We start from the raw sequence: 23486 nt of genomic DNA on the forward strand, positions 1-23486 counted from the left end.
AAAATCCGTTGCGTCATTTTAAAGATCTAAGCATACATAGAGACAGACAGCGGTAAACGATTTTGTTTTATACTATATAATGATATATAAGTATATAAATAATATATTAGGCGAAACGAGCGATCATTACGAATTGTGTTTATTTTGTTTTTAATTCACTTCGGCGTTGAAGGATTTTAAGGTTAGGTTTTTTCTGAAATTAAATCGCAAGTGACGTTTCAACCAAACAACGTGGTAGATTAAGTTCTCAAAGTGAAACTCAAAGCGATGTCTTTCCCTTTTTTTCCTCTTGCCCTTGACTGTTACTTCTTTTACTTTTATAAGTTTTATATAAAAAAATGATAAAGTGGGTATAAGATCTGCGTCTAAATATTAGTCGTATCGTATGTGCCGTCCCAGTGGATTATAAAAAAGGGAATATAGATGTTCTTTTGCAAACCCTTTTGCACTCTGATTGACCTTGCACAGTTGACTGTCGTCGGTGTGGTCGGAATCGCTCATAAAGGCATTATTCTATATCTTAAATAATATTATCTATCTTAAATAGGTAATATTATAAATCCTAAAGTAAGTTTATTTATTTGTTACGCTTTAACGTCTTAGCTACTCTACTAAACATCATGGATTTTAGCATACACGTTATCGTGGGGTATAGAAAATGACATAGCGATCCCCCCCACAGTTTCTACTGGGGAATGCCGCGGTCGGAATTTGTAGTGTCTTGTAACTACTAGAGATATTATGAGATACTTAATATACAGGTAATCTCACAGTCACCAAGTGTTGATCAATATTTATGATAACTCTCAACACACAATATATAAGTCATAAGAAAATATTGCGTTCAACTTTCTTATTATATTGATAAATTAAAAATACTTTTTTCCACAGAGGTAGCGAGGACACGGTTAAGGGAAGAAGGCGACAAGTATCGCAAGTTTTGGCAGACACTGCATACGGTTTGGATGGAGGAAGGCTATCGTGGAGTTTATAGGTAATACTTTACTTTAAGGGAATAACATATATGAGTCGTATGTGTCTCGGAGTACGAAGGCAATGTGATTTATTAGTCTCAATAAAGCTATAGAGAATCGCGTAACTTTGCCAATACATAAATTCAAATCAAAATAAACTTTATTCAAGTAGGCTTTTACAAGCACTCTTGAATCGCCATTTTACAATTATGTGAAGCTACCACCGGTTTGGAAAGTATATTCTATAATAGAATATACCGAGAAGATCAGGAGTTCTAATTAATTAATACCTGTTGACTTCCTGTCAACAGGTATTAACTCCACGCTTTTTTATCATCCATAAAATCTTGTCTCGAACAATATGCTTTTTCTACCGATGTAGAAATCAACATTAATAAATGACTTTCAGACAGAATCTATATAGCTACTTATATTGGGATCAGAGTAATGTATGTGATGTTGTCTCATATTTATGTCAATTTTTTATTTCATTTATTTGATATAACTTTGTATTTCAAATGTTTGAAAACAGTAACTAAGTTGCTTGCCAGTTTTTCTCGCTGGAATCTATTTAATATGTATTTCGAACCGGTAGCTTTGCATTTATTATTAACTGTGTTGTTAATATTTTAAACAATATTTATGCTTCTAATCACCCTGATTTTGAATTCAGAGCCCTACTTTACTTCAATCAAATTAAATTAACTATTATATATTTATATTGCATTGTAGCCTTAATATATTTTTTTTACTCTGGATTTTCATGATACTTAATTATTATATTATCTGCAATGGTAAAATTTGGTTCCTTGAAGGTTATTCGTAAACACCCTGACAGCAATGATCGATAGAACATCATGAGATAGTCTATTTCTGAGATAAATCTTTGTTGATCCACATTGTTGTCTCTGACTGATAAACTCTATCGTACTAAATAACTCATAGAGGTCACATCAATGTCACTTATGTGTTATATTCAACACGTGGCAGTATATTTCATCAAAATCAAAATCAAAATAAACTTTATTCAAGTAGGCTTTTATAAGCACTTTTAAATCGTCATTTTACAATTAAGTGAAGCTACCACCGGTTCGGAAAGTAGATTCTACCGAGAAGAACCGGCAAGAAACTCAGTAGTTACTCTTTTTTAAACATTTAAAAAATACAACGTCATGTTAATTAAATACAATTATTTCAATTAATGTATCCTGCTTGGAAGTCACAAGGTATTAAATCCACGCTTTTTTATCATCTACAAAATCTTGTATCGAATAATATGCTTTTTCTACCAATGTGTTAAATCATATGTTTAAATATGTTTTTTTTTTGTCCAGGGGCCTCGGAACGCAGCTTGTCCGCCAGATACCGAACACAGCCATAATGATGTCCACGTACGAAGCGGTCGTTTACCTCCTCACGACACACTTCAACAATTCCTTCTATGAGAACACATAGTCGGAGAGCAGAGAGATGAACCTGTGATTCCCGTAGAGAGCTCCTGGCTCGACTGTTAGACAATTGGCATTGGGACGGCTCGTTGACCTAAATTATTTCTAGATCAACCGTGTCCCACTTAACTCGTGGTATTAGGTCATACTCCCGAAAATAGATCATTCGCGTAAGAAAACGTTTGACGAAAATCGATACTTAAATAATAGTAATGCTGTGGTTGTTATGTCCCTTTGGTTTTGGGATACGATTTCAATGGACCCAAAATCGTTTTCAAAAGATGTTTTGATGATTGAAATCCATCGATTTACTAAGATTGGTATTTCCAATGAAAAATGTATGGATTTTATGTAAATAGAACCACATAATGTTATGTTTGTAAGGGAGTTTGTAGATCAAGAAGTAGATTACTATATTTGTGTCTTATCGAACAGTCTTCTATGTCCATATATATCAATATTGGTATTATTAGTCAAAGAACAAGTCAATATTGTTTTATTTCAAAAATTTTAAGCAATTTTTCATAAGTAAGCCTTGGTTGTTTGAACCAGTTATAAGTGTGTTGCTAAGTCGAAAAGTAGTAAAAACATTAAGGTACGTTTCTACTGAAATAGTCGGCAATATCTGTTTGCAGCTACTACAATTTTTAAATAATTAAATTCATCGAATAACATTTTGCTCCTTGAATTTTAGCAATCGAGCAAGCATAGACTATATCTCTATGAACAAGACATACAGAACATCAACAGAAACTTTTGACACTCTAGAACTGTATTGCCATCACAAATGTTGCCAACTCCTTTTGTGGGAACTCCGCCATGAATAATGCAACACGAAATAATTGACTATACTGTTGTTTATTTAATATGCTTGCATAAAATTCTACATACAAAAGTCAACAATTATTAGATGTTAAATTGTTAACTAAGTGTTGTGTTTCAGTGTAAGAATTTATAATTTTAAAAAAAGAAGAAAATTTAAATCCTCTATTTTAATACTATTTGATGTTATTTGTTTTTCAAGTAAAGAAGTTTATTTTATAATTTCATGTGAACAGCTTAAATGTATGGGGAATAAGATTATTTGTTACAAGCCTATAGCCAAAGTATAGCAGCTTTTTTCTTAAACATAAAAATACAGCAATATTTCACTTGAATTGTAATTTAACATTATAATTATTATGTAAAATCTATTGTATTGTTTTTTGGTTCCAATTGTAAAATTTTATTAACCATGTGATAATTTTATGCAAATTTGTTTTAATATGGACAAATGCTTCAATTTAATATACTGTTACTAAATCTACATTATGATTATTGAACATATATTTTATTGAAATTGTAAGGCTTCGTATATTCAAGTACCCATACTGAACTAAAACCCAAGATTTATAGTCATAATTGATTTAATGAATATCCGTTATATATTCTTCAGCAGTTAGCACAGAATTAGTAAGTTGTGAGCTGTGATATAGCACATGTAAATATTAGTTACTTTGATATTTTTATTACATAGAGCTCTTTGCAAGGTTTGAAATACATTTTGTCATGAAGGCTTTCCTTATCGATCTAGCTGTAAGTTTTTTTTTAATCAGCAAATCAGGTTATAAAAATATTATGTAGATTTAATGTTGATTCTTGTTAACTTAGGAACTGGTAAGTAGACTTCTGATTGTATATTTGTTAATGGAAAGATTTTGGACGTATGTCAGACTGAGTATAAGATACTATTAAATTTGTTTATTGATTAAATGATTAAAAAATACCATTGTTTCTGTTTAACCATCCTTGTTTATTCTTAATTGCTCAATTACAATAACCAATATATGAACTGGTGCTAATAGGACCAAATAACATTTTAAGTAAAACAATTGAAATATTATTGGGGTCATTCAGCAATTTGTTACAAAAAAATAGTTATTATTAATTGCGCTAAAATGGCATAAGCTTAACTAAAGAAGTAATATAGTAATCTAGTGCACCAGCCCACAGCAATAATTAAATATAATAATAAATTACCATAACACAAAGTCAACACATATTTTTAATTATTTAATAGTATTATCATGATAAAATCGGTTTAAGCAATGATCTAATTGACACATTTGAAATTAACACCCAGACATGAGTTGAGATGGCATTTGGCATATCACTGGGATACCTAAGCATTGTAGTGAGAGGAAAAAGATCCCCATCCAAGGTCACAATCGGTTCACGTCTAAACCAAATGACTGATACAATTATAACCAGAGCAATTACCACTTGGAGAATTATGTTAATTGATCCTTTTATAGCCAAACTCTTACTTAATCGTGACTGTGAGCTCTCTTTTAATTCAATGTCGAGCTTATTTATTTTTCGCTGCAGTTTCGAGTACGCAGCAAATTCATCTTTCATTGATATACTTTGTTGTTCTGCTTTGAGTTTCTTTAAATCGTTTAGAATTACACGTTCCTCGCTAGACGGCCTCGAAAAGCAAGCTGCTATCTGTAAAATATTAATCATAAAGTACATATGATAACATTAATCACTTAAATCAAGAGCAAAATTATTTCTTACCGGTTTAACTAAAATTGGAACTATAGCACTTAGTGTGCATAGAATAACGAAGTATACGAGAAGAAATCCGTTTACAATTTCCAACATGGTGAACGAAAAATAACGTTTGCTTATTTAATACAAAGACAACACCAAATTTCTTATTTAGTGCTTAGTCATTTCTCTTTTTAAATAATTAGGATAATGGTTTATTTTATTTTAAGTTTTCTATACAGTTCGTCTTTTCGCTGTGAATGTTTTTCTTGTCAGTTATAAGTCAGTGTCAATTTATCAAATGTCATTGGTCGATTTGTCACAATATAATAGCATAATTTAATCTGTGCCTTGTCGGCACAACTAAAAGCCATTAAACCAAGAATTGAATTGAATAGCATAATTGCTTTATAATAATTATAATTTTGATGTGTCGAAGGCGACATATATATCTTATTAAATTGGTTGAGGGGTTAGATTCATTTTATACTAATTGTTTGTTCCATCCTCGATAGTTCCATTGATACATTTTTTCTTTAACTTTTAGTTGTTTTTTTCTTCCTTAATTATGTCCTTATATCCTTAATTTCGTTATTTTTTTTAAATAATGTTATTTATTATTTCTGATTAGTTGTTTATTGTTCAATTAAAAACAAGAACTGTACGTCATTTAATTTAATGTAACAAAAATATCAACTTATTAATGCAATTATTTTCTGAAAACCTATTAATAGGTTTTCATAAAATAAATAATTATTAAGATATATTATTAAAAGCTGAGATGGCCCAGTGGTTAGAATGCGTGCGTCTTAACCGATGATTGCGGGTTCAAACCCAGGCAAGCACCGCTGATTCATGTGCTTAATTTGTCTATATAATTCATCTCGTGCTCAGCGGTGAAGGAAAACATCGTGAGGAAAGCTGCATGTGACAAATTTCATAGAAATTCTGCCACATGTGTATTCCACCAAGCTGCATAAGAACAGCGTGGTGGAATATGTTCCAAACCTTCTCTGAGGAGAAAGGGAGAGGAGGCCTTTAGCCCAGCTGTGGGAATTTACAGGCTGTTGTTGTTGTATTAATAGGTTTTAAAACTTATTAGTATTACTACTGCTATTACACATTTAAATAATTATATGTCTGTATGAAAAATAAGTTTTTTTTGGTTATTAAAATAGGATCAAATAATTTTGAGATTTCATGCTTTTAGTATATTATAATATACCTATCTAAAAATAAAACTTATAAATATGACATATCAATAATAACACAAAATGTCATATGGAAACACTAGCAACATTCAATATAAACTTCAAGCTTTTTTCGGTGATGTAACTTTACATTTCAACTGTCAATTTTAAGCGATATTAAATAGATTGCATAATTGTTCATTTCTTTTACTAAACATTTACGTAGAGAATTTGCCGGTTGTTGGCAGCTACTGTTCCAAGCAGATATTTACGTACGACTATTAAAATGTTCGTCACACGCAGGGCTGGCACTTTAATGTAATTATACTTTTTATATTAATCTATCGTAACTTTAATATATTATTTTAATTGTATTATTATGTTATTTAATTACATATTAGTGATAAGAATAATAAAAATCGTAAAACTTCATATAATAAAGCTATTTCATGTAATTTGAACACTTTTATAAATTTTGTTAACAAATTATTCTTTTTAATGAATATATTTTTTACAGACCTTTAAAATTAATGATTCAATTATTATAACCAATATTATATTTATGTATTGACTTCTATATGTTGATGTATTTTTTATTACAAAGTACCTACATACTTCATTACAAAATTTTACTAGGTACATTCAATAAAAAAAGATACTTCCTATTTTTGTATTATAAACTATAATTATGGATTCTGATTGTAATATGGAGTCATACATTTTTTTATGTATAAAAACAAACATATTTTATTTTTAAACCTATCAATAAATTCCTTACACAAAATAAAACATGAGTAGTCATTTAGTGAGTGTTATATTGTTTTTGTATTAAAATAGTTTTTGACAAAAATCCATAAATTATTTTTCAGTTGGAGTGTAGGTGCAGCTCGTCAAAAGCACACTCTACCGGAACTGCCTTATGAATACAGTGCTTTGGAGCCTGTGATCAGCCGTGAGATTATGAGCCTTCATCACAGCAAGCATCATGCAACATATGTAAATAATTTAAATGCAGCCGAGGAGAAACTTGCTCAAGCTCAGTCTAAAGGTTATAGATAATATTTCACCTTTAGTTTTGATAATTATAATTTTGTTTATAAATTTTGTCCGAAGATAAAAAGAAAGTTAAAATTATATTAATTAAGATATGAGCAAGGTGAAATAAATTTACAAGCGATCTTTTAGATTGGAAACAGGTCTTTTAACATTGCGGAATACTTACAATCACTGGAGCATTTCTATCATTGATTTGATTTTAACATATTTTAATTTTTAAGTATATCTGATGTCTCCTTAACTTTTAACAGCAGCAGATACGAACACAACCTTATCTCTGCTGAGTGCTATAAGATTTAATGGAGGAGGACATGTAAATCATTCTATATTTTGGTGTAACTTGTCTCCCTGTAAAACTAAGCCTTCATGCACCTTGTCTCGAGCTATTGAGCAGTAAATTATTTTTAATATTTTTGGTATAAATTTAGGGTTTAGTCCAATTGTTCTTTAGTATTTGATGAAGGATAGAATTAGAAGTATTTATTCATAGTTATATTGTTAATTATATAGTATTATTTACTAATAGACTGTGTAAAAATAATGTTCTTTAAATATGTAAAATAGATATAGTTATTTTAAGACATAAAGCAAATGTGACGAACAATATTTATAATCCATGTTTGACTTCAGGTGATATTCAGACAATCATCAACTTAGCCCCAGCTCTTAAGTTCAATGGTGGTGGTCACATCAACCACACCATTTTCTGGCAGAATCTTTCGCCTAAAGGAAGTAAACCCTCTGATGTTCTCAACAAAGCTATTGAAAAGTAAATATCTGTGAATATTGATTTTTTCTCTTCTATAACAAACTGTAAATATAAACTGTAACTGTGTTTTGTTCCATGTTAATGTTCAGGACCATTTGGTTATCTCTGATTTAAGCCAATTCATTTTTTTGAACAATAATTGCTCTTTTCTAGTCTTTTTCACAAAATGACACAGATTTTTCACAGAAAAGGTTCTATTTAAATCTCTTTGGTTTTATTTCTACAAGAATATTAAATTATTACATGTCTTGATGAATTTATACATAAATTTTGTAAATTTATACTGTGAAGTATGTTGTTGATATTGTTGTGTAAAATTTCTTGGTAACTTGAGAAAAGATATGCCTGTAGATTTTTATCATTTTGAATTTAAATAATTTTGTGTGTTATAAATTAGTACCTAAGTTTAGTCTTCCTTTTAAAAGTTGATTGGTTTAGTTTTTATTTTGTCACATCTATACTTTATTTTTTAATCTTGAAAAGTATTAAAGAATCTAGTCATAGCAATATTCTAATTACATGTTAAATGTATGATAATACAGAAATTAACTTAAATATCTATAACAATTTCAGAGACTTTGGATCATGGGATAATATGAAAAATCAATTGGCTGCCGCTTCTGTGGGTGTACAGGGTTCAGGGTGGGGTTGGCTTGGCTACAATAAGCTGATGAAGAAATTGCAAATTGCCACATGTCCAAACCAAGATCCCTTGGAAGCTACTACAGGTAATCTTTGATTAATAATAAAATTATGTTGTTGATATGTCAATGATTTTCCGTTGCCATATATTTTTTTTTAATATTGTCATATATTTTTTTGCAGGTATTGTACCACTCTTTGGCATTGATGTGTGGGAACATGCCTATTATTTACAATACAAGAATGTCAGAGCCGATTATGTAAAAGCTATTTTTGATGTCGCCAACTGGCAAGATGTTTCAGCAAGATACGAAAAGGCTCTTAAGTAAATGCGTTTATTAAATTTCGCATTTTTAAATCTCTTAGTTGCGTGGGCTTAAAAAGCAATATCAAATAATCGCAATTCCAATTTAGTCATTAGACTGTACCTTGTGATGCATTCATAAGTTTAAAAATATATTTAATAAACTCTGATAATTAACTTTATTGTTCTTTATTTTAATTAAATACCATATCAATATTCCTCTACATCCTTTTCTTCACTATTACCATAATCCATAAGTACAGAAGTTACTATTGAAATAAAGCTAACATGATCTATACTACAATAAATATTAAAAGAATTTTTAACTGACAACAGCGTATTTAATTTGAGCAGTATTAATTTAAGTTGTCCATATTGCGAATTTATATTATAAAAGTTAAATTACATGTGATTTAGTGAAAGAGTTTTATGAATTATGTTGATTTTGTCATTCTCATGTTTTTAAGTGAAAAAAAAAGTGAAACGGAACGTAGAAACGTCAGTGGATGAATCTGTCAAATCATTTGTGATGAATTGTCAGACAGTTTTTATTGTGTTGCGGTTGTTGTTGGGAAATAAATAAATTATCCACGTTATTGCAATTGAATATACATATATTCTATACAGTTGTGTCTTAGAAGAATTTCTCTCGGAGTTTGTGATTTGGTAAGTTAACATTTTAATTGATTTTAAAAGGAAAACTTAGGTACGTCTATGTCAGTGTTATTGATTTTTCAGGGGTAATAGGTGTTAAGACTATTAACGGGAGTGAAAGTTCACATTATCATCTGAATAAAATCCCTATAAAGCCTTACCATAACTTAACTCCTTGCTTTTGTCTGGAATTCATTTTAATATGTTTTCATTTAAATAAAATAAAATATAAAAGAAGAATATTTTTTTATTGAGTTACCTTTGTTCTCGAAGGTTGAAAATTAATAATATAATAAAATTTAGCTTACCGAATTCATTTTAACTCATTAACAATTTTATAAATTAATAAAACAATTTAATTTACTCATTTACTCGGGAATTGTTAAACAACAAATATAATAAATATATTGAAAAGTTCTGTTTATATGTTTTCTACTACAATACTGTTGGAATATCAAAATATTCCAGACCTACCATAATGTTAAAGTCGATGTAGTAATTGCGGTTAATGGGTGGGGTGATTCCGTCTTGTGAATGTGTTTATGTGGGGTAAGGGTTTGATATGAAATTAGGTGAAACTGTAAAACATTTTACATTCTAATTTTAAAAAAGGTTTCAGCCTAAAATTACTTGTAATAGAAAACATATAGGTACTTATTATTTGTAAAACTTCTTTGACACCATTTAAATAAAAAAAAAACAATTTTTTTTCACTCTCAATTACTTTTTCAATAAGTAATATAATCGAAAATGGATTAATTGTGAAATATGTAGCTTTGTTTCTTTGTTATCAATATATGTTTATAAATATGAATTTGAGTTGGTATTTATAGTGCATTCGACATTTAAAGCTTTCTTATAATACAAGGCCTACCTCAAAGTGGTATATTGCATGGGCAATTATGGGGAATTTTCTAGCACTAGTTTGCAGATAGGCAGTATATAGGGTGACCATGATTATTATTAAAAATAATCTCAATTATAATAATTTTATATAAGAAAAATAATACAAATATAAATAGTATTCTAGTAAACAGTGTGTCAAAAGCAATTAAAGTTTAAATTTAAGAACCAATCCAATGTTGTATTGGAAATTATTCCAATCTTGAGGTAAACATTGAATGTTATTTGAATGCAAGAATTTGTTTGCACCAATTATGTCGGACATGAATGTTTTGGGCCTACCCCAAAATGTAACATAAATGCATGCAATTTTGGACGATATGTGTCAGGTGTAGGGATAGGTCCAGTTTTTGTTTTAGGGTGGCCATTAGCTGTTGACGAGGAAGACTTTTGTGTAGATATTTAGTTGTTTTACAATTGAAAAAATGTCTTGTTTAATAAAGATATGATGGTATTTTTTATTAAAGCCTTTTGTTATATAGTAATCAACTTACAAAGTATTCAACTTTGCTTAAGGCTATTGTTAGGAATGCATCAATTATATTTACCAAGCAATGTACATAGAAACATTATATGCAATAAATTAACATGAGAAGTAACAATTTGAGAGTAACTCCAGCTGAAAGCTATTAAAAGGATACCAATGGGTTAGCTTATAATCAAACTGATAACATTGTTATTGACAGACAGTCTGTTTATCATTGAGCAATTGAGTTACTAACTATATAGTTTGACTTTTGGATGAGTCTTTTTAATATGTTATCCATGGAAATGTAGATCTAGTGTTACTCTACTGCGATGTGTTATCGAGCGCGGCGCCGCACGCGATGCCATCGTCGGTGAATGCACTCAAAGGGGGCTCATCTATAATAAATTCAGATCCTGAAACTACTCACGTTGATACGTCATAGAAAGGCTTCGATTACTGCTTTGTTGAATACATGAAGCGATCATATTGTATAAGATCATATTATCATATCGTTCTTTAAATTGCTTTGTGACATTTGCCTTTTTTTTTTAATTATTGAGAACTTTTTTTGAAAAGGTTCCTCGTTTGAACCGAAGCAGCAGATTTCAAAGAGTGTTTATATATCGTCATAGATTTCGTTAACAGTTTTTAAATAAAAGATGGCGGCCGTTCAATGCACTTTCATTACTTTATCATATGTTACAATGATGTGATTTTAGAAATTAAGAATATGTATATTATTATTAAATTCCATTTTTTAAAGACTTCGATTGATCGTTTCTATATATAATGAATCAGTCATTGACCTGCAGCTAAGAGACGGGAACGTTGTTTATCGTCTGTGAAAACGACATCAAAGTTAACATTGGGCCAATGAACTTCAAAATAGGATGGGGAGATTTTATTTACGTTAATACGTGATCATTACAAGACTGAGCGATATAAAATTGTTGTTAAAAAATTACGATACATACATCTTTTACGATATTATTGGATTAAAACCATGTCCAATTTCTGGTCCATTTAATATCTGATTCTGTTTTAATTGTGCGAGTATTATTTTGGTGAATATGGAATGATGTAGGCGGATATTGGCTTGATGGTAAATGTTCACTACCATCTAGAGATATTGTCGCTGCAGGACGTCGTCAATGCGCCACCAGCCTTGTGAACGAAGACACAAGTGCACAAGGGACATAACGTCTTCGTCTTTTCACCCTTAAAACCTTAACACAACAATCTCAATTATTACTGTCATGTCGGTGGAATATCTGCTCACATCGAAGACTTACATACTGTCTGTTTAACTCAATGTTGTTTTGTTTTGAATAACTTCAAATTAGAAATATGTCAACAATGTCTCATTGTTAACAGATTCTCGTTCAAATAACAGACATAAACAATATGTGTCTATATGTGATAGACGGCAGTGCGATTCTGTAAGATTTCACTCCGTGAAATGTTGACAACTGACTTATGGTGATTTTATATTTATAATTAAATCAATCTCGCATAACATATTCTAATATTTCTCGCTCGTGGTCTGCGGCGAGTTTCGAGTTTCTTCTTATAGAATACCTCTACAGGTCTGGGAATTGTCAATAATATTTGTAAGTAAAACTAATTCATTTTTATTTTAAGATATTTTGCTGCAAAGTTGCTGTAAAACTGATATCATAATCAAACAAAATTCAGACTTATTTTATTATAGAACGGCTGTCAATACACCATGTGATAGTAAGTGGTCATCAACGACCATAAATATTAGCACTGTAAGAAATATTTACCATTCCATACATCTTCAAACGAGTCACCAACTTAGTTGGGAAGCTCATCACCCAAGCGGCTTATCTTGCACAAAGCCCTGCCATCAAGTAACTGACTGACAATAAAATCATAACCCAAACTTTGATACCCTATTGAATGTTGACGATTTTGTGAGAAGGTTATGTCTTTGACACTTTTTTTTAATGTATTTTCACGGATTACTTAAAATGTATTCTAATAAGATTTTTCTCTTTTATTGAAAGGCACTAAAGTGTTCAAAGGTGGTACAAAAGTGTCTAAAATAGATTCCAAATGAAGAAACAAATCTTTCTCGTAGCAAATTTTCGAATGTAAACAACTTTATTTATCATGAACGGGTACAGTACCGTACGTAATTCTAACCAAATTACTATCAATTTTATTAATAAAATAATGGCGATGGTAGTTTGCGAATGGCTAACACGATATACATATCTATTCATTTATAAAGTCAAGCCCAGTTAATTTATCTACGTTTTAATAAAATAATGTCAAAAAATATAAACTATTCTGTATTTTTTGCTGTTTTTTTTTGTCCTTAGAAAACTTAGATGATCTTTTTTCGTACTTAGGGCGAAAATGCAGCTAGATCGAGGATCTATCTTAACGATATGAGTAGAGGGTATTAATTTACGGAAGGCAGCCCTACCATATTTTGGCCAAGTTAAAAATTACTAAAGATACAAGATCAAAATCATCTCCTTAAAAAGGATGATTTGCTCAGCATTGAGACATTATAGACGGTTTAGATTTTACTTGGCAAATGTTCATTGATGTTTTCAACTAATGAAATAAAATCAATGCGTATGGAATTTTATACCAAATATATTTCTAGCCAATTGAGTCAATCGTAGCGTATGATTCAGTTACTTTACATTCAACCCTTATGTACTATTAATGTCTGTGACTAGCGGACGGTTTCACGCTCTATAAAATACCTAAGGGTTATAGTGAGTTAGCTATATGCAAGAGTGATTCGCAGTCGGTTGCTACAAAAGAAATTAAAGTTTATTATATAGTGCGATACTACCTAATATAATAATAGATATGAAATTTTAAGGTCACATTATATTACACTTGATGGGGTTTCGTCCAAGCCCAACTGGGAAGGTTAACACCCGCACTTATATTTTACCGCCAAGCAGCAATACTTAGTGTTTCGGTTACAATACTTGTGTTGTGGTAACAATACTTTAACACCATAACTTGTGTTTCAGTTTGAAGGGTGAGCCAGTGCAACTATAGGCGCAGGGGATATAGACTTGCTCCCAAGGTTGAAATTTCAGTGCTAATGTTTTTTCCCGGTGGTGACTACTTACAATTAGGTAGTCTGTCCAACTATCTATGTATATCATAAAAAATATTTGTCCCAAATGTCTTTCACATTTAACGTCTATCGTCATCTTCGTGTACAATATAGTAGTCTACAGATTATGTAGATACTTTCAATAAAAATATATATAAATTAAAATGAAGAACCTAATCTTTTTTATATTGTAATTTTTTTTTTCTTCAGAAATTTTACACCATTATAACATTTTAAGTATTTATATTCGATTGTAAGTCTATTTTGACGTATTAATAAAAAAATATCGAGTCAATTATTCGATTATTACTTTTATATTCGACTGATAAAATTTTAAGGCTTAGTATGTGTTATTTCAGGTACAGAAGGTCTTTATTACTGTGGGCTACCTTTGAATATAGCACCATTTATTTCAATATAAATAATCCTTTTGTATTGTTGAGCTGTGTGAAATAGAGGTCAATCTGTTTTCATCTTTATTAAGGTTCAGCGTTAGAAATAAAAATAAGAGCCTAATGTGCATCAATGATAAGCGTAAACATTTCTGAAATTGATACATTTTTTGGTATATTTTTAACTATTATATCGTAATAAGTATAGGAGATAATGATGATTTTTTTTTAATTTTTTAAGTGTTATAAAAACTAAATAATTATTCATTTGTCGAAAAATAGATACCAATGTCTTTCTCTAAAGTTGCTTTTCAAATTCATACCTACTTTATTTTTTGTGTCAATATTACCGGCAAATTATAATCAAATTGATTGGTTTCTAATAAAAATTGTCATATAAGGAGATGATTATGGGTACAGTTAGCAAATACTACTTTAATTATAAAATACGAGTATATTCTTAGTTATTAGGGAAAAAGCTGATAATATTGATATTGCTGACAAAATATTCTACTCATAATAGAGCTAGCAATTATATATTTCTCTGCGGTAGCGCAGATCCACTGACAATGTTACTCGCAGCCTCTTTTGTTCTAAAGTAGGCTTTTGTCAAAGACAGTAGGTACCTTCTGTTCACTTTGAACGATATTCGCTTATGAGCTTGTATAAAACGTGGATACCTTTCGCCTACTCGATAATCCATACGAAGATTATAATATGTTTGGGTGAGTTTGTTTTGCTTGTAAATTCACGTATTTTTTTTATTAATGTTATTTTAATATGATATTATATTTATTTATGTGCTTTACTTGGTGGTAGGGCTTTGTGCAAGTCCGTCTGGGTAGGTACCACCCACTCATCAGTTATTCTACCGACAAACAACAGTACGCAGTATTTTTGTGTTCCGGTTTGAAGGGTGAGTGAGCCAGTGTAACTACAGGCACAAGGGACATAACATCTTAGTTCCCAAGGTTGGTGGCGCATTGACGATGTAAGGAATAGTTAATATTTCTTACAGCGTCATTGTCTATAGGTGATGGTGACCACTTACCATCAGGTGGCCCATATGCTCGTCCGCCAATCTATAACATAAAACAAACAAAACATGTGCGTATTCTATTAATTTTATAACTATTAAAGTGAATGTCACGTTCCGAGGTGAGTACCGAGTTTCTTCTCGCTAAGAACTGTATGTGTTCTTGATGACTTCGTATCTCATTGGTTAAATATTAAAGCCGAGTGACAGTGATTCTCGATTTGGATGAGTTTATACTGTTGCTTTTATAATTATTGTAGTCGGTATTGTTTATCACGTTCTGACATTTCAAGCTCGTGTTCTGAGGTGAGTTTCGAGTTTCTTGTTACAGAGTAGCCTGACCGTTCGAAATTTAATCGTTTGCATATATATTCAATGCCTGTATATAAGCTAAGATAAATGTGAATATTAAATAGTAAGCATACAAGTTAGTTAAAAAAGTAATTAAAATTTTCCATATAAAATTTCAGTTTGAAAGTTTTAATAGGACGTGGGTAGGCCTGCCTACACGTGTTCTCGTTCCCTGTAAATGCATTGAAGTTCATGTCATGTCAACAGAACATTAATGCAAAGTTAATTGACGTAAAATACTAATTGCGCAAGCAGAACTCTACAGTCTACGGCCCGCTAATGGACGCCGTGATGTAATTTTCATTTCAATTGCTCTCCGATCATTCTGTTTTACAATGGATTGTATGTCGCTCTAAATTTGTTATGTTATGCTGAATAATTCGAGCTGAGATGCCTGACGATTGGCACGCGTGCATCTCAACCGATGATTGCGGATTCAAACCCAGGCAAGCACTCCTGATTGTTTATGTGCTTAATTTGTGTTTATAATTCATCTCGTGCACGGCTGTGAAGTAAATGTCGCGAGGAAACCTGCGTGTGTCTAATTTCATAGAAATTCTGCCACGTGTATTGCACCAACCCTTTTTTTTCTCCTCGCTGAAAAAACGCATTACGCGCTTCCCCCACGTGATGGAAAGTGGGGGGGCGTGTGGGACCTTTCGGAGCCCTGGACGTGGCTACTGGACTATGGCGTTGATAACGCTCATCAGCGAGAGGTCTCCGCCCATAGTCGCCGCGAGGATGTGCCTCTGGAGCCCCCAAGCAGCACACTCGTAAAGGGTGTGGTACGCCGTGTACACTGGCGCACCACACTCGTGGCAGGAGCGTGACTCCTAACGCCGCGTATTGGAACAGCATGGTGCAATATGTTCCGAACCCTTCTCCTTTAAATCTCCCTGAGCCAAGAATAGTCTCAGTAGTAGTTGACAATGATTACAATCACGTGCCACGAAAATCACCAAAATTACATACGAAAAATAAACCCACTGAAGATCTAAAGTTCATTGAATCAATACTTCTTTTCAAAAAGTCCAAGTATCTTAAGTCAGAAAACCATTGGTGTTAATAAATGGTACATTTGTAAGTAAGTAATGGAATGCAAACATTTTCTAGGTCTCTCTTTCCAAAGAGAGTCTGAGTCTCAAGTTAAAATGTCGGAGAGAAACGATATCTCGTTGGAATTTAATTTGCAATGAATGTTTACTGATAGGGTAGCTCTGAGTGGATTTTGTCTATTTACAATCCTTTTTTATCAAAGATCTACCTTTAACTAAGTGCATTATTTCGATGCAAGATAGCAGCTACGGTATAAATCGTATTTTATTATATATTTTTATCTGATCATAATTTATTTAGTAAGTTTGTATGAAATGCTACGTCTCGTCTGTATCATAGTTAAAGTCTATACAGAAAGGCAGAAATACAACTTTTAAAATGGCTAATACACTAAAAAGTGATCATTTAAACATAAATAATAAGTAATGTTAATAGCATTATTATTTTGTGTTTTATTTGGGGAATCATTGCAAGATTATCTTTGAATTATTAATTACATACATTATTAAAATTGTTCATTTATTTGTAATCCAATGGCGTTATGATATTATGTGAATAAAAATGTAAGTGTTGCCATAAGTGAATAATATATATATAATAATTATGTTTCATAGAAAAACCAAACTTATTTACATGTGTATTTACATATATGAAATCTGCTACATACATTATTATATTTAACTTATATTTTGAAAGTGCTGGCCAAAGAAATTTTTTTATAAACATAATATTCATCAACGTAATCACATCGTTACTTTTTATTAGCTATAGTTTATGGTATCGTATCAATAAATTGTTATAGTAAGTTAACTAATCTATAGTTAATAGATATGTATATCGCGAAGGTGCGCCCCTCTACGCGAAATTATTGACGTAAACTAACAAATATAGCACACAAAGGAATCTTTTAAGCCGAGCCTCACTTATAATGCACGTCGATAATAATTTAAGTAGAGGAGCGCGACTTCGTAACTGAACAGATATACATTATTGTGTTGTCTCATATATACATTAAATTTAATAAAACTTTTTAAAGTTTGACATATAACAATGTAGTTTTCGATGTAATTCTACATTGTTTTTTTTGTGTATATCACTTTGGAAGTAAACGAATGTATTGCACAATAAAGCCTAAAATTTCAGTTCTTTTTTTCAAATCAATTTAATGGGGCATTAATGAAATACTATCTTGTATATTTGTTCCAAAAGGCATAGAGTGAACAAAAAATACAAAAGAATAACTAATGTTAATGTTTAATCCTATACAAAAATATTATGTTTGCGTAGTTTTGTAAATCTTATAAAGTTTCGGTACTTTCTAGTTCCAAATAATTTTTGTTATGCGCATATGTCAATCATACTCAAATATAGGTTTGCTTGGGGGAATGAACCTACCGGCAAAGTTTTCCCACGGACATTTGGGGTCACGTTTTGTTTTTTTTTTTAATTTTCATAATTCACCGTCTCCATATTATGCTACTGGAAGCGAGGAATAATATTATCGATTTTATTGATATAGACAAATAATTATTTAAAGGAAGAAGATTATTTTATTGATTTAATTCTATTTTCTTTTGCAGATGTTAACAACGCTATAAACTGTGACGCACTTTCTAAGGTAAGTACTTGTATTTAAAATCGTAAAGCGCGCTTGTTAAAATATTTTCCGAGAGCGTAATATTTTGTTTGCGAGAATTTTAAATAATATTTGTGTGAATAAATTCGTACAATGTGAAATTTGTATGAATTATGAATCTTTTGCGTCACATTCATTACTTCATTATTAAGACTGCTCCGGGCCTCTAATTAGATTCATATTACGGAGGAAAATTGAAATAAGAACGCACCTGTTTCTGAACGTACGTAATAGTGACTGAAAACTTCTCTACTTTAATATTTCGGACCTTCATTAAACAAAAAAAAAAACATCAAATATAACTACGAATAATTAATAACTGTATTTTTACTGTTAGATAATTAAAACCAGAGAAAAGGATAGGCTTAACAAAATTATTTCATGGAAATAGTCTCAATATGTAATAATATTATAAATGCGATAGTAACTTTGTCTGTTATCTCTTCGCGCTTAAACTGCTGAACCAAATTTAATAAATTTAGTAAGGAGGTTATTCGTACAGCGGTTAGGGAAATACTTTTTTTAATTAACGCATTCGAGGGGGTAAAATAATGGTGGCAGTTGGGTTGCTGTTGGTAAAGTATTATAAATTTCTCGCGTTTAAAAACGCTGGTACAGTTAGTATTGTATTATTTTTGTTACATAGACCTTTTTTCTCTTTTTTCCGGGAGGACCAGCCAATGCAGTGACCAGCCCTCTTCCACTAGTATTGTATACGACTTTCTTTAACTTATTTAATTTTTAACATGAATACAAACAGTACTGAATCTGCGACTTTAACCGCGCGAAATTTATAAAATAAAGACTCCAACACCTGTTTTACCCCTTAAAGGTGAAGCCTTAGCGGATTTCTACACCCTATAAGGAAACTACGTAGCCAAATTTGGAAGTTTGTAGCTTAACACTACAAGGTAGGTAAGTTTATGAGATTTTGTGTTTATGAGATGGGTATTTCGCTTTAATATATATATATATATATATATATATATATATATATATATATATATATATATATATATATATATATATATATATATATTTCGATTAGTCCGAGTGAACCTAACAATTTTGTAAACTTTAAATTTCCTCAAAGCTGAGCTATCGTCCCGACAGTTATTACCGAAGATTAAGATATCGTACCTCTCTTTCGGTCTGCGGTAAATCTGTGGAAATTCAGCAGATTTTCTTTTATCTGCGTTCTCTCGTTTGTCCGAGTAAAGAGATTTAAATGCTATTATAAAATGATTTTACTTACTACGTAGTTTATTATTTTTCATATATGTATATAGTCTAATAAATACACATCGTAATAAGGTCATACAAAGAAGATCACGTCTGATTATATTGATATATAGATTTCATTTTCACGATATTCGACAATTTTATAATTTGCGTAAGTCCGTCTGGATAGGTACCACCCACTCGTCAGATATTCTACCGTCAAACAACAGTACTTAGTATTGTTGTGTTCTAATTTGAAGGTTGAGTGAATGAGGTTAGTACCCAAGGTTGGCGCATTGGTGATGTAAGGAATTGTTAATATTTCTCATAGCGCCATTGCCTATGGGCGGTGGTGGCCCATATGCTCTTCCGCCAACTTATGCTGTAAAAAATCAGTTAATAATAAAGTGTTTTTCGTGTTATTACAATTTGAATTAAGAATCAATTCGAATAACAACTCACCATCGAGCTGTTAATAAGTAATGTTTAAACGAGTAGCAAATAAATAATTGATCACTTAACGCTTATTTTAACATCCAATAATTGTGAACCTTATTACCAGAATATATGATTGCAAATCGATCTGGATTAATTGAGACTTGTATACGTTTAAACACTAAAGATGAACACAATAGAAGTTCCTGTTGACAGACAGGAGAACAAAAGGTGTTTACCTGAAGTGAATTCGAGTGATCGTTACAATATATTTGTCAATGTTTTTATAAAACACTATTTATTTACATTACATACATTCGTAGCACGCGTATCTGTATTAATTTAAATATTAGAAAGAATAATAGACTTTTTTTAATATAGGTCACAATTGTCTATAGATATTGTTGCCGTAAAAAAGAAAAAAACATTTCTTACTTTGACAAAGCGTCACTAAAGTTGGATTCAGAGACGTTATGTCCCTTGTGCCTGCAGTTACAGTGGCCCACTAACACTATAAAGTTTAACACAACTATAATAAGTACAAGTAAAGCCCGCAACTTCGCTCGTTTTATGGTGTTGGTTGTCATGTGTTAGGAAAAAAGTAAACTATGTTCTTTCTTGGAGTTCAAGTTTGCTTCATACCAAATTTCTTGGCGTGAAAAAGCGACAAACAGGCAGACTGAAAGAATTACTTTCACATTTATAATTTTATTATAGATTTATAATTTTATTATAGATTGGCTAATACCCAAACGATTGGGAATTACCCAGAGTTCCACCCCGAAGTAGCAAATTTTATTATTTTATTAATATTTTTAAACTAGTAAGTACAATTATGTATGCAACTTCGCTCGCATCGTAGGGGTTGGTCTTCATAAAAGTAAACTTTTTTATGCTTAACGCCTGACGATAAAAAAGTTAGTAAGGCATTGCCTATGTCCTTTTTTGAAGTTGAAGCTGGCTTTATACTTTTCATCAAATTCAGTTCAGTAGTTTGGCCTTGAAAGAGTTTATGTGTTTTTCCTTCAAAATGAAGTATATCCTGTATATCCCTTCTAAACCTTTTTATCGCCGCCTTTTAGAGGTGTCGCGAGCGTCAATAAATAATTAAGGATGAATTCTAGTAAATAACCGCTCTTTGTCTTGAGATAATGTGGTCTCGGCTTTAATGGAGTTTGCGTTAGTAATTTATTACACAAATGTATTAAAATTATAAATATGGTCACTTTAGTTTAAAACTCTTGATATATTATGTATTTAAAAAAATATATGAAACAAAACAATAAGGATAATATATTGTCTATGCCTGTGTCTTTTATAAGGTGCGAATTCTTTATCAATCGAAATCACAGATTAAATAGGAATTACACACAAAATTACCTCTGCAATTTGACTAATATTTATTAATCTATAAGTTTAGGCATATAGTAAAGGATGTTTTAGTATTTTATGCTTTAGTATACAATTTTTAAGATCACCTTTACTCGCAATTTGTGAGCCTGTAATTTAATTTGTCATATATTAATGTTTTTTTTTTTGTTACTAAAAAAATATTTGACTGTTTTGTTTTTCGTGATTCATTCCAATTAACAACTGTCATCGAAATGTATTCGAAATGGGAGTTTTAAAACTTTTACTGAAATATATAAATTACTGTGTAATATTTTTAAAATAATACTAAAAGTAAAGCACGTTTGAATAATAAATTTTGCCACATCTAACTAAACACAAACATTTCCTCATTCCAAACAAAACTCGAGCAATGCAAAGTTTAAATTAATAAGATTTCATTTTGTTTATAGAAAATTTACTTGTGTAAGTTTACATTTTAATAGGTATTATTTTTATTTGTAAGGCTTTGTGGCCGCTTGGGTACCCACTCATTACAACTACCGTCAAGTGCAAGACCCAGTACCGATGCGTTCAAGCTGAGTGACTCAGTGTAACTACAGACACAAGGGACATAACATCGAAAGGTTACGTTAGATAATGAATGGTTAAAATTTCTTACGCCGCCTATACAAATATGTACAATATGTTATACAATTTCCTTTTCTACCATACAGTATTATAATATAAGTAAATATAAATATAAAGATAATTCAAAACTCATCCCTAACAAAGGGCCCTTGATTAATATATTCTTGGTTGTTCAAAATAAATATGATTTCGTAATAAGATAAAGGCATGTTCTTGTAAACATAGGGATGATATAATTCGTATATTTTATGCCTCAACGCAGACGGTATGATAGTTTGATGGCAGACGTTTCTGGAAGTGAATAATTTTGGAAGATGTAGTTTACCAATATATTCGTTTTTTGCAATGCTTTGATGAGTTTATCCTTTCGAAAATTTATTCAGATGTTTTCCTATCTCTTTTTACTTGATAGCGCGTTGTTTATCCGGTCTGGGTAGGTTATTAAACTACCTATTAAACCAACTATTCATCACTTTTTTCATTCTAGTAGTATTGTATTGTACGTAACTTCTCAGTTCCAAAACTGAAGAAGTGCGATAGTTATATAGAATTGTTAATACTTCGAACAGTGCCATTGTTTATGGCCTGGGTGATCACTTGTCTTCAAGTGGCCTGCGTCACAATTATGGTTAAGACATAATATATCGCGAGGATAGCGGATAAATATTTTTTCAGTAACGATCATGGCTATAATTTAATGAGGAAGGCCTTGAGCATGGATGTGGATGGATATAGAGGTAGAGGACGGCCAAGGAAACGATGGATGGATTGTGTGAAAGACGATATGGCTAGAAAGAATGTTACTTGTGAGATGACGTCTGACAGAGAAGTATGGAAGGAGAAGACATGCTGTGCCGACCGAAGGGCAGGAGAATGAATGAAATGAATATCGCGAGGATAGCGGATAAATATTTTTTCAGTAACGATCATGGCTATAATTTAATAGAACTTAGACGTCCAGAGAACTCAGATCCCTACTCTTATTTGTACTACAATTGAACTGCTAAAGAAAATTTATTGTTAAAAGCTCTTGAGTTTTAGACGTTTTATTTAAGAATAAGTACTTTTACTTGGAGTTCAAAAAGAAGAAAAGACAAGTCCTGTACAGTTCGAGAGTTCAAATACAAAAAAAAATTTGATCTAGCGCACTCTTAAAGTATTTTATTTGCGAACACTTTAAGTTTAGTTGTTAAGCTGTTCCACGAATAAAGCTCGCCATTGCTTGTAATTACTGTTGTCCATTGAATACATGGAATCTTTTTAAATAACTTAAAATCTGTTTAAATTTATAAACGTCTTTGCTCTAGATTTCGTATGGGAAGATCT

General features: G+C 31.1%; 4 protein-coding genes across 5 annotated transcripts in view; 3 read left to right on the forward strand and 1 right to left on the reverse strand.

Annotated features, from left to right (window-relative positions):
• Positions 1 to 3149, forward strand: part of LOC124536659 (mitochondrial carrier protein Rim2) — a 41644-nt gene extending 38495 nt beyond the window's left edge. For both annotated transcript variants that reach the window (XM_047113210.1, XM_047113209.1), the window contains exons 7-8: positions 892 to 994; positions 2309 to 3149. In XM_047113210.1, the coding sequence (XP_046969166.1) occupies positions 892 to 994; positions 2309 to 2429 (224 nt within the window). In that variant the 3' untranslated portion in view covers positions 2430 to 3149. The remainder of the gene's footprint in view (positions 1 to 891; positions 995 to 2308) is intronic.
• A 1299-nt stretch (positions 3150 to 4448) lies between these two features.
• On the reverse strand, positions 4449 to 5248 carry LOC124536660 (guided entry of tail-anchored proteins factor 1-like). The gene is made up of 2 exons (XM_047113211.1): positions 4982 to 5248; positions 4449 to 4909 (listed from the first exon to the last, which is right to left on the reverse strand). The coding sequence occupies exons 1-2, from the start codon at positions 5066 to 5068 to the stop codon at positions 4487 to 4489; spliced, it is 510 nt and encodes a 169-aa protein (XP_046969167.1). The 5' UTR covers positions 5069 to 5248; the 3' UTR covers positions 4449 to 4486.
• Positions 5249 to 6243: 995 nt separating this feature from the next.
• Positions 6244 to 9097, forward strand: LOC124536967 (superoxide dismutase [Mn], mitochondrial). The gene is made up of 5 exons (XM_047113657.1): positions 6244 to 6462; positions 7014 to 7192; positions 7831 to 7969; positions 8543 to 8697; positions 8795 to 9097. The coding sequence occupies exons 1-5, from the start codon at positions 6431 to 6433 to the stop codon at positions 8938 to 8940; spliced, it is 651 nt and encodes a 216-aa protein (XP_046969613.1). The 5' UTR covers positions 6244 to 6430; the 3' UTR covers positions 8941 to 9097.
• A 344-nt stretch (positions 9098 to 9441) lies between these two features.
• Positions 9442 to 23486, forward strand: part of LOC124536695 (kinesin-like protein unc-104) — a 103110-nt gene continuing 89065 nt past the window's right edge. Inside the window, exons 1-2 of the mRNA XM_047113255.1 lie at positions 9442 to 9581; positions 18469 to 18506. The gene's annotated coding sequence lies outside the window, so the exon portion shown is untranslated. The remainder of the gene's footprint in view (positions 9582 to 18468; positions 18507 to 23486) is intronic.

The sequence above is a fragment of the Vanessa cardui genome, chromosome 17, assembly GCF_905220365.1.
Source record: "Vanessa cardui chromosome 17, ilVanCard2.1, whole genome shotgun sequence".
NCBI classification, from domain to species: Eukaryota; Metazoa; Arthropoda; class Insecta; order Lepidoptera; family Nymphalidae; genus Vanessa; species Vanessa cardui.

Bases quoted from the DNA above. Each gene is read 5' to 3' on its own strand.
- LOC124536660 (XM_047113211.1), bottom strand. From the start codon at position 5,068: ATGTTGGAAATTGTAAACGGATTTCTTCTCGTATACTTCGTTATTCTA. The intron at 4,910-4,981 runs GTAAGAAATAAT...AATATTTTACAG, and splicing joins TTCCAATTTTAGTTAAACCG to ATAGCAGCTTGCTTTTCGAG.
- LOC124536967 (XM_047113657.1), top strand. From the start codon at position 6,431: ATGTTCGTCACACGCAGGGCTGGCACTTTAAT. The intron at 7,970-8,542 runs GTAAATATCTGT...TAACAATTTCAG, and splicing joins CTCAACAAAGCTATTGAAAA to AGACTTTGGATCATGGGATA. The intron at 8,698-8,794 runs GTAATCTTTGAT...ATTTTTTTGCAG, and splicing joins TCCCTTGGAAGCTACTACAG to GTATTGTACCACTCTTTGGC.